An 11254-nucleotide genomic window follows, 5' to 3' on the forward strand; every position below is an offset into this window, starting at 1 on the left:
TCGTTTCTCTCTCTCTCTCTCTCTCTCTCTCTCTCTCTCTCTCTCTCTCTCTCTCATTTATTTATTTATTTATTTATTTTGGTTTTTTGAGACAGGGTTTCTCTGTATTACTTTGGAACCAGTTCCTGGAACTCACTTTGTAGACTGATCTGCCTGCCTCTGCCTCCTGAGTGCTGGGATTAAAGGTGTGCACCACCAACACCCTACTGGTTTTTCTCTTTTAAAATTTAATTTTTTATTTTATGTATATGAGTGTTTTGCCTGCATGTGTGTCTGAACACTACATGTGGGCAGTCCCCATGGTGGCCAGAGGGCATTGGATTCCCTGAAATTGGAGTTAACAGACAGTTGTGAGCCACCATGTGGGTGTTTGAAACTGAACCAGGGTCTCCTACAAGAGCAGCCAATGCTCTTAACTACTGAGCCACCTCTCCAGCACTGATTTGTATTTTGCTTTGGGGGTTGGGGGAGTTAGTGTTTAATCTTTGCAATTCTTTAATGATTTTTCTTGTAGCCAACTCTTATTATTGCTCTTTGGGTTTGAGAGTTTATTCTGGTTTAGGGGGTACAGGTACTATACAATACACCTATTTAACTTCCTTAAATCTCCTATAACTGTCTGTCCTACATACACATACTCCATGTAGGGGCATCATATACATATGCCCAAACATATGCAAAACATGACTATGCAGGCTTGCATACCGTACACGCATGGCAGTGGAAAAGGATAAATGCTGCCTAATTGTTTTTGACACTGTTGTAGTCTTTTATTCTGTTCTTTACTGAGAATTGTCTGACTGTTGTTTGTTGTTACTTTCGAAGTAAATTATGATAAACAGTAAGACCACATTAAAATACATGTGTAAATGAAGACAGTTTAGTTTTGACTATTTTAATTTTTTCTTTTTCCAACCTAGGTTGTAGGTAGTATGGATGCCCATCCAAGCAGATACTGTGCCACAGTAAGAGTTCAGAGACCCCGGCAGGAAATCATCCAGGACTTGGCCTCCATGGTCCGGGAACTGCTCATCCAATTTTATAAGTCAACCCGATTCAAACCTACTCGCATTATCTTTTATCGGGATGGTGTTTCAGAAGGACAATTTAGACAGGTTGGTTGCCTGGAATAGATTTAGACCATAAGTAAATCAAATGTTATGTTTATGATGTGATATCTGAAGGTGAACACCCAAAATTAAAAATTCACAAACACCCAAGCTGATGTCTCAGTAAATTTTCCCTTTTGAAATGTTCCTTCATTACTTTGCTCATAGTTAAAATGAAACGGAGAAGCATATTGAGCTGTAAAATAGATCATGTTAAGAAGTCCTGAGGCCGGGCTGGAGAGGTAGCTTAGCAGTTAAGAGGGCTTGCTGCTCTTGCAGAGGACCTGAGTTCGGATCCTAGCACCCACATCAGATGGCTGACTACAACCTGTGACTCCAGGGGATCTCATGCTCTCTTCTGGCATCCAGGGCACCTGTAGTCATGTGAATAAACTCACACCCACACACAGACACATGACTTAAAATAAAATGGATATAACCAGGTGAGGATGGCACACCTTTAATTCCAGCCTTCAGGAGGCAGAGGCAGGCAGATCTTAAGTTTAGGGCCAGCCTGGTCAACAGGCTGGTCAACAACCTGGACACCCAGGGCTACACAGAGAAAACTTGTCTCAAAAAAACAAAGTTCAGCCTACATATAGGAGGTGAGGGCCTTGGTCCTGCCTCAAAGTGATGACAGACTTTGTTGACTCACCATGGGAGACTTCACCCTCTCTGAGGAGTGGATGGGGTGTGGGGTGGGGGAAAGATGGGGGGAATCAGGAGGGGAAAATGGAAAAAAATAAGAGAAGTCACTGGGAGTGGTGTTGCACACCTGTAGTCCCAGCACTCAGGAGGCAGAGAGTTCAAGACCAGCCTGGTCTACAAAGCCAGTTCCAGGACAGCCAGAGCTGTTACACAGAGAGACCCTGTCTTGAAAAACATACAAATAAATAAGTCATGAAGTTACATCATTATCTTACTTTGGAATAAAAGAAACAACTGGTGTATCCAATCTTTCTGTTGTATCTTCTCTAGGTATTATACTACGAGCTACTGGCAATTCGAGAAGCCTGTATCAGTTTGGAAAAAGACTATCAACCTGGAATAACCTACATTGTAGTTCAGAAGAGACATCATACACGATTGTTTTGTGCTGACAGAACAGAAAGGGTAATTTTACATCTGTCATAGTATTGTTATAAGCCCAGCTCCTGCCCCGCCATCAGGTTTCCTGTGTCTGTCTCTCCCTTCCCCTTTCTCACTTTTCTCCCTATCCCTCCTTCCCTCTCCCCTCTCCTATCTCTATCCCTTCTTCCTTCTTTCATCCTCTCCTCCCTTTCTTTTTGTGGTACTGGAAATCATACACAGGGCCTTGTGTTTGCTAGGCTGTATACGCTGAGCTGTATACCCAACCTAAGTACATTTTTGTTTAACTAATTTAATCTTCTCAAACACTATTCAATTACTATTATATATAATAGTACATATTATATATAATGTCTGTTATTAGTATTATTATCCCCATCTTTCAAATGAATATATAACCTTAAATAACTTTTCAAGATGATTACAGAGCTAGCAACGGTAGAGGCAGTACTCAATCCAAGCTATGTAACTACACCATGTCCTTTGGTTTTTCAAGACAGGATTTCTCTGTCCTGGAATTTAATCTGTAGACCAAGCTGGCCTGGAACTCCCAGAGATCTGTCTGCCTCTGCCTCCCAAGTGCTGGGATCAAAGGCGTGCACCACCACCACCACCACCACCACCACCAGCCAGCCACAAACACTGTGAGTTTGAGGTCAGCCTAGTCTGCATAGGAAAAAAAAAAAAAAAGAAAGCTTTTCATTATTAAACATCTTAGTCCATCAGAGAAAATCTCCTGTAAAATATTGAAACTGATAGTAGGAAATAAAAAGAATTGAGCCTTTATAGTTTATTTCATATTTTAATCCCAGCTCTGCCCTCATTGCTTGCTAGTAGGCAATTGTTTTATATTCCTGAACCTTGGCTTCCCCAAATAATACCTTACTTACAGGATTGTCATCAAAATATAAAACTATTGTATTTAAAGAACCTGGCATAGGGCTGGAGAGATGGCTCCGCATCTGCTCTTCCCGAGGACCCAGGTTCAATTCCCAGCACCCACGTGGACTGACTGCTCAAAGTTGCCTGAAACTTCAGCTCCAGGAGATCCAACACCTTCTCTGGCTTCTGTGAGCAGCTGCACACATGTGGCATCCTTTCATACAGATACACATAAATAAATAGAACAAATCTTTAAAAAACAAAAAAAGAGGAAGAACCTGGCATGGCTAACAAATGCTGCTGGCTTTTGGTGATGTTACCAAGATTTCTTCTCATTAATATATAGTATTCTCCAAGAAAAATGGTAATTTCACATAGTCATATTTCTTGAGCACTCACAATACACATGCACCATAAATGTCAGATGAGCTTAAGTGTTTTCACCCTGTCATCCACCAAGCAATAGAAGCTATATAGCTCTTTCATGTTTACCAACTACTCTTGTTAAGAAATATTTGGAGCCAGGTGATGATGGCCCACACCTTTAATCCTAGCACTCAGGAGGCAGAGGCAGGCAGATATCTGTGAGTTCAAGGCTAGCCTGGGCTACAGAGTGAGTTCCCAGACAGCCAGGGCTGTTACTCAGGGAAACCCTGTCAAAAGAAAGGAAGGAAGAAAGGAAAGAAGGGAGGGAGGAGAGGAAAGGAAATATTTGGGGCTGGAGAGTCGGCTCAGTGGTTAAGAGCATGGGCTGCCCTTGAAGAGGACCTGAATTTGACTCACATCACCCACATGGTGGCTCACAACCATCCGCTATCAGTTTCAGGGGATCCAATGTCCTCTTCTGACCGCTGTGGGCACCAGACACACACACAGACATACATGTAAGCAAAACACTCATACACACAAAGTAAATAAATAAGGAAGGAAGAGAGAGGGAAAGAAAGGAAGGAAGGAAGGAAGAAAGCAAGCTACAAAAATATGAACTAGCCGGGCGTTGGTGGTGCAGGCCTTTAATCCCAGCACTCCCAGCACTGGGGGAGGCAGAGGCAGGTGGATCTTGATGGTCTATAAGAGCTAGTTCGAGGACAGCCTCCAAAGCCAAAGAGAAACCCTGTCTTGGAACCCCACCAGCCTCCCCACCCTTCACCCCCCCCAAAAAAAAAATAAAGGAACAAGGGAATATTAGGGCTGTAGCTCAGTTGGTAGAGTACTTGCCTACCATGAATGAAGTCCAGGAGTCAATCCCCAGCAGCACATAAACCTTTTCATCCTTAACTACATGGTGAGTTTGAGGCCATCTTGTGCTATGTGAAACTTTGTCTAAAAACAATAATAAAAAAGAATAGAGGTCAGGGCTTAAGATCATTGGCTACTCTTAAAGATAACCTGGGTTCGCAGGTGGATCTCTGTGAGTTTGAGACCATCCTGGTCTACAAGAGCTAGTTCGAGGACAGCCTCTAAAGTCACAGAGAAACCCTGTCTCGGAAAAAAAAAAAAAAAAAAAAAAAAGATAACCTGGGTTCAATTCCCAGCATCCATGTGGTAGCTCACAACCGTTTGTAAGTCCAGTCCCAGAGAACCCCCACCCTGCCGGACCTTCATGGACCCTGAATACACATGTACATGCAAACAAAACACCCATACACACAAAATAATAAAAGTTTTTTTTAAGACTAGGAACTAAAACTGTGTGAGGACTGTACTTAATAGTTGCTTAAGTAATATGTAGCACAAATAATAAAATCCCAGAGACAGATATTGGGGTTCAAGCTGAAAATCAGAGCAGCAAAGCAGCTGGCCACTAGAGAGTTCTCACCTCTACCAAGGCTAGGGCAATCCTGTCCTCAGCAAGACTGGAGACTGAATGCCACGTGAGACCCTGAGCTTCTGTCTTATATGCCTCTCTAGTGCTGCGATTAATGTCATACACCACTACCGCCCAGCCTCTATGGCTAACTAGTGTGGCTTCTGGGATTAAATGTGTGTACCACCACTTCCTGGCCTCTATGGCTATGGCTAGCTTTACATGCTGGACTTTATTATATCATAAACAAAATATCACCACAGTAATATTTCAGGCTGGAAGTAGTAAAATGTGGGGGTTGGTTTATGTATTTGAACAATTTTAATGTACTTTCTGATACATTGTTTTTAACTTTTGTCTTGTTGTTTTAAAATTTGATCCAAAATCATCTAGGTTGGGAGAAGTGGCAACATCCCAGCTGGTACCACAGTTGACACCGACATTACTCACCCGTATGAGTTTGACTTCTATCTCTGTAGCCATGCTGGAATACAGGTAAGCCTGCTCCTAGGTCAAATGTTTTCATTTAGAACTTCAGAGCCTCAACAAAAAAGAGAAAAAATACTTTCTCTGCATTCCTAGTTATTTCCACATGGAACCTTTTGTTGTTGTTATTTTTTGTTTTGTTTTGTTTTTTTCGGAGACAGGGTTTCTCTGTATTGCTTTGGAGGCTGTCCTGGAACTCACTCTGTAGACAAGGCTGACCTTGAACTCAGAGATCCACCTGCCTCTGCCTCCCGAATGCTGGGATTAAAGGCATGTGCCACCAATGCCCAGCTCCCCATGGAACTTTTAGTAAGTGAATTTTTTCCTTTTCCTTACTTTGAAAGGGAATTTTTTTTAAAGATATTTATTTATTTATTTATTTATTTATTTATTTATTATATGTACAGTCTTCTGCTTGCATGCCAGCAGAGGGCACCAGATCTCTGAAAGATCCCTGGAGTCTCAGGCCCCCAGGATCTCAGCCCAGGACCACGGCCACCCCAATCACCAGATGGAGGCAAAAGCTTGATGCAAACAGCAAGAGGTTTTATTGCAATTGTTTAATGAGCTAACCCCATGTTAGCTTGGGCCTTTCGTCCATCCACCATGGCAGATGGCTAGGAAAGACTCCTCGAAGCCACGGCATAGAGATCTTATAGGGCAGTGTAAGGGGAGTGTCTAGGGGTACAGGCTCAGGATTGGTGTGCCTCCAGGTTTGGAGGGTTTGCCCTGTGTTGACTGGTCAACTGGTTGTTATGGCCCATAGGCCCTCCCAGGGTGATTGCTATGCTCTGTGCATCATTACTGTGCACTTTTCCCTAAAGCACACCCAGAGCTGTAAAGCATAGTGCCACCAGCTAACTTCTGATTGGTTCCTTGCCACGAGGCAGGCATCTGACCTCCTAGTGACCAAGACAAGGTCAGGCAAGCACGTGTTAGGCTGTTATGGCTGCTGAAATGGGGAGCTGGTCCCTTCATCTCATTGAATATATGCCTGCATGCCAGAAGGGCACCAGATCCCATTACAGATGGTTGTAAGCCACCATATGGTTGCTGGGAATTGAACTCAGGACCTCTGGAAGAACAGTCAGTGCTCTTAACCACTGAGCCATCTCTCCAGCCCCTGAAAGGGAATTTTTTTCTTGTTAGTGTTGTTTTGCTTTGTTTTTGTTTTTGTTTTTGACACAGGGCTTCTCTGTGTAGCTTTGGAGGCTGTCCTGGAACTCGATTTCAAGGCTGACCTCAAACTCACAAAGATCCACCTGCCTCTGTCTCCTGAGTGCTGGGACTAAAGGCATGCGCCACCACTGCCCAGCCAAAAGAGAAATACTTTTATGAAAATAGCAGGATTAGCCTAATAGAATGACTGTCCCCACATTTGACCCTTAATTTAATGCAAACTTAATAAAATTTTATTTATATTTTTTTAGATTTTTTTTGTTTTTTTTTAAGATTTTATTTATTTATTACGTATATAGTCTTCTGCCTGCATGCCAGCAGGGGGCACTAGATCTCATTCAAGGTTGTTGTGAGCCACCATGTGGTTGCTGGGAATTGAACTCAGGACCTCTGGAAGAACAGTCAGTGCTCTTAACCACTGAGCCATCTCTCCAGCCCAATTTTTTTAGATTTTTTTAATTTTTATATTAATTTTAATATTACTATATAAAATAACAGGCTTTATTATGGCATTTTCACACATATATGTTATTCCCCTCCTCTACCATCCTCCTGCTTCCTTTCCTTCTGTTGTGCCTCCCACCACACTCCCACTTTCTTGTGTTCCGGACCGATGTCTTCAGGACATGTCTACAGTCCCGGGTCCGCTTCTGAGTGGAGGTGTTTGGACTAGGGAAGTTTAATTACCCAACGATGCTAATGATGAGACAGGAAACACCATATCATCTCAGGAGGGCTCTCAGCTGACGCCAAGCCACCACAGTTTATTGAGAGGTCCATTTAAATAGTCCTCTAAGGGCAGGAACAACATCAGGAAGCATTTATCACATTGCATATCGCTAACATCAAATGATTCTGTTGCCTAAACAACTCTTGGTCAAGCAGGCAGAGTCTTGAGCCCAGGTATGGGCCTACTCAAGGCTTAAGCTACAGAGATGCAAATTAGGAGGCATATCACCTTCGGCCATGGTAAACAGTAACATCCTAGTGTTAATTAACAATACAATGGTGACTCGGAGTTCCCTGGCACCACCGCTGTTTATGTCGGCCAGGGCCTGGAACCCAGAATATTCCATAACAGGGATATTCGGTCCCCCACATTCTTGTCATGAGTTCTCTGTACCTTCTTTCTCCCCATCCCTGAGATCTCTTCCTCCCTTCTCTTTATCTGCTTTCCAGTTTTATGACCTACATGCACACATGTGTAAATAGACACATTTATATGTATATATACACATATATGTATATGTGTACACATATATAATTTTAAATCTATTTCACATGTAAAGGAAAATATTTGGTGTTGTCTTTTGAATCTGGCTTATTTTGCCTAACATAATGACTTCCAACATCATGATCTTGTTAGACCCCCGAAAACTCAAGTATCCAGGGTCCCAGGCCACGTTCGCGGTCACCCCAATGGCGGATTCGAGAGCTTGATGCAAACTGCACGAGGCTTTATTGTAATTTAACAAGCTAACCCCATGTTAGCTCGGGTCTTTCACCCACCCACCATGGCGGACAGCTAGAAAAAGACGGCTCCTAGGGTCTCCCAAGAGATCTTATAGCATAGTGTAAGGGGAGTGTCTAGGGGTACGCACAGGCTCACGATTGGTGTGCTTCCAAGCTTGGAGGGCTTGCCCTGTGTTGACTGGTCAACTGGTTGTTATGGCCCATAGGCCCTCCCAGGGTGGTTGCTATGCTCTCTACGTCATTGCTGCGCGCTTGTCCGTAAAGCACACCCAGGGTCGTAAAGCATAGCACCACCAGCTAACTTCTGATTGGCTCCTTGTCACGAGGCAGGCATCTGACTTTCTAGTGTCTAGGACAAGGTCATAGAAGCACATGTTCAGCCGTTATGGCTGCTAAAAGGGAAGCTGGTCCCTTCAATCTTACTTTGCTTTATGACTGTATGCTTGGATATGGTAGGAGGTGAAGGCAGGAGGATCAGGAGTTCAAAGCCAGTCTTGACTACATAGTAGGCTTGAGGACAGCTTGAGCTTCATGAAATTCTGTCCAAAAAAAAAAAAAAAGTACATTTTCTTTATCTATTCGTCTGTCCATGGACATCTAGGCTAGTACTATTTCCTAAGTGTGCTCACTCACCAAAAAACAAATTTTCAGCACAAAGGAGATTTGCCCCAGAGGGATAATGAGCAGAGAATAAGAGGCAAAGACAGGAGATAGAGGATGAAGGAGAAGGGGAAGGGAACAAGGGAGAGGGGTCAGGGATATTTGTCCCAGAGGGATAAAGGACAGCCCCTGGATAGAGGAGACAGATGTGGCCCATAGGAAACAGTGGTTTATAAAGGTAAAATGGGAAATACCTCGCTAGGATGAGGTGTTGAATTTTTATTAGACATTTAAGTAGGTGAGTCAAAGGGGGGCTTTTGATTACTTGATTTCAACATTTTGATAGCTGGACCTGGGTAGTCAGCCTCAGGAGGAGGAAGTGGACAAATAAGGGATAGACCTTCGTGGGTAGCTTTAGGAATGTAATCTGTTTTTAGAAAGGCAGAGGGAATGGGGGAGAAGGGCAAGGCCTGCCAGAGCCACGTGCTCTCCATGCTAGCTATGCTCAGGTGAGCCAGAGTCCCTTTACCTGGCATGTAGACATCCAGTTTTCCCAGTGTCATTTGTTTAAAAGGCATTTTTCCAAAGTGTGTTTTTAACACCTTTGTCAAAAAATTAAGTGGCTGTAGCTATTTTAGATTTCTTTCTGGTTTGTCTATTCTATTCCATTGATCTACGTGTCCAATTTTGTGCCGGTATCATGCTTGATTTGTTACTGTGGCTCTGTGATATAATTTGAGATCAGATATTATGGTCCCTCCAGCACTGCTGTTTCTGCTTCCTACATCCCAGGTGAACATTCTACCATCTGAACACTATCTTCAGCCTGTTTATTATTTTCTTAATGACAGCCATTCTGACTGGGGTGAGAGGGAATCCCAATGTAGGTTAAATTTGCATTTTTTCCTGGTGGCTAGTGAGATTAAATGCTTTTGGGCTTCCAGAAGTCATGAGCCCATGTGTGTCTGTGACACCAATGCTCTGAAAGTAGAGGCAGAAGATCAAGAAGTTCAGGTCAAGGACAAGCTAGGGTTCATAAGACAGTGTCTAGGGCTGGCAGTGGGGAGGAGGGAGAGATAATACCACAGCAACAGACACTGGCACAGAGAGACATAAGGGAGCCACACACTGTTGGTGTACACCACTCTGTACTGCTGCTATGGGTGTAGAGTAGGGTAGCCATCATGGAAATCTGGGTATGGAGGATCCTCAAAAAAATTAAAAGCAGAACTGTCACCCAGCTCTACCACTCCTGGGTGTTTACCCACAGGACTCCAAGTCATTGTACCAAAGAGTCAGACTCCAGTGTTTACTGTAGCTCTATTCACAATAGCTGAGTTACAGAACTAACCTAGGTGTCCATCATCAATGGACTGGAAAGAAAATCTGGAGTATATACACAATGGACTTTTTCTCAGCCATAGAGAAAAAGTTATAATATTTACATGAAAATAGATGCAACTAGAAATACTCATGTTAATCAAATTAAGCATCAGAGAAAAAAGCTATTGCATGCCTTTTCTCATCTGTAGGTCCTAGATTTTATATGGAGCGGTAAAGATGGCTCAGAGGTTATGAGCACTGGCTGCTCTTCCAGAGGACCTGTGTTCGATTCCCAGCAACCACATGGTGGCTCACAGCCAACTGTAACTCCAGCTCTAGGAGGATCCAATGCCCTCTCCAGGCCTGCACAAGTACACATCATGCATGTTGGTGCACAGGCATACAAAGCAGGCAAAACACTCATACACATAAAAGAAGCATTATAAATAAAAAGCATTTAGATTTTATGTGTAAAATCATGAATATGTATGTGACATGAAAGAAATGTGTCACTGTCTAGGGAATTGAGGAGAGAAGTAGGGGGGTGAAGCAGGGTAAAGGGGAGGGGTACACAGGGTAGCCTGCTCCAAGTAAGTTACAGACTTGTGTGACAATGTTCTTACGTACATGGACAACAAATACATGCCAATGAAAAGTGTGGTATTTGTGTGTGTGTGTGTGTGTGTGTGTGTGTGTGTGTGTGTGTGTGTGTGTGTGTATTAACATGGCAGAAGGGCATACATGCCATTGTACAGATGTGGAAGTTGGAAGACAGTTTTGTGGACTCTGGTTTCTCTGTCCCCCTTTACATGGGATCTAAGAATCACACTCGGGTCACCAGATTTGTGCAGCAAACACTTAGCTCCTGAGCCACCTTGCCAGCCCACCAATGAAAAGTTTTTTTAAAAAAAAAAAAAAAGTTTAGAAATCAACAGAATATACCATTTCTTCTCCACAGGGAACCAGCCGTCCTTCACACTATCACGTCTTGTGGGATGACAACTGTTTCACTGCAGATGAACTTCAGCTGCTGACTTACCAGCTCTGTCACACCTACGTGAGGTGCACACGCTCTGTCTCCATTCCTGCCCCTGCATATTATGCCCACCTGGTGGCATTCAGAGCCAGATATCACCTTGTGGACAAGGAACATGACAGGTAATAAATATAAAAGCATTAAGAGTGGGGGTGCTCAGACCAAATCAAATACAGACTGATTTCTTAGGGCATTTCTATAAGCACTTCTGTGTATGAGTATCCCTCTGTCTGCCAAAAGTCTTGCCATTCAGAACTAAAGTCCCACTGA

The 11254-nt window shown here is 43.3% G+C and overlaps 1 protein-coding gene across 5 annotated transcripts in view; it reads left to right on the plus strand.

Annotated features, from left to right (window-relative positions):
- Positions 1 to 11254, plus strand: part of LOC100769090 (protein argonaute-3) — a 103006-nt gene that overhangs the window by 78100 nt on the left and 13652 nt on the right. For all 5 annotated transcript variants that reach the window (XM_027399283.2, XM_035439617.1, XM_027399284.2 and 2 more), the window contains 4 exons: positions 921 to 1115; positions 2088 to 2222; positions 5281 to 5382; positions 10907 to 11106. In XM_027399283.2, the coding sequence (XP_027255084.1) occupies positions 921 to 1115; positions 2088 to 2222; positions 5281 to 5382; positions 10907 to 11106 (632 nt within the window). The remainder of the gene's footprint in view (positions 1 to 920; positions 1116 to 2087; positions 2223 to 5280; positions 5383 to 10906; positions 11107 to 11254) is intronic.

This window comes from Cricetulus griseus, chromosome 2 (assembly GCF_003668045.3).
Source record: "Cricetulus griseus strain 17A/GY chromosome 2, alternate assembly CriGri-PICRH-1.0, whole genome shotgun sequence".
NCBI classification, from domain to species: Eukaryota; Metazoa; Chordata; class Mammalia; order Rodentia; family Cricetidae; genus Cricetulus; species Cricetulus griseus.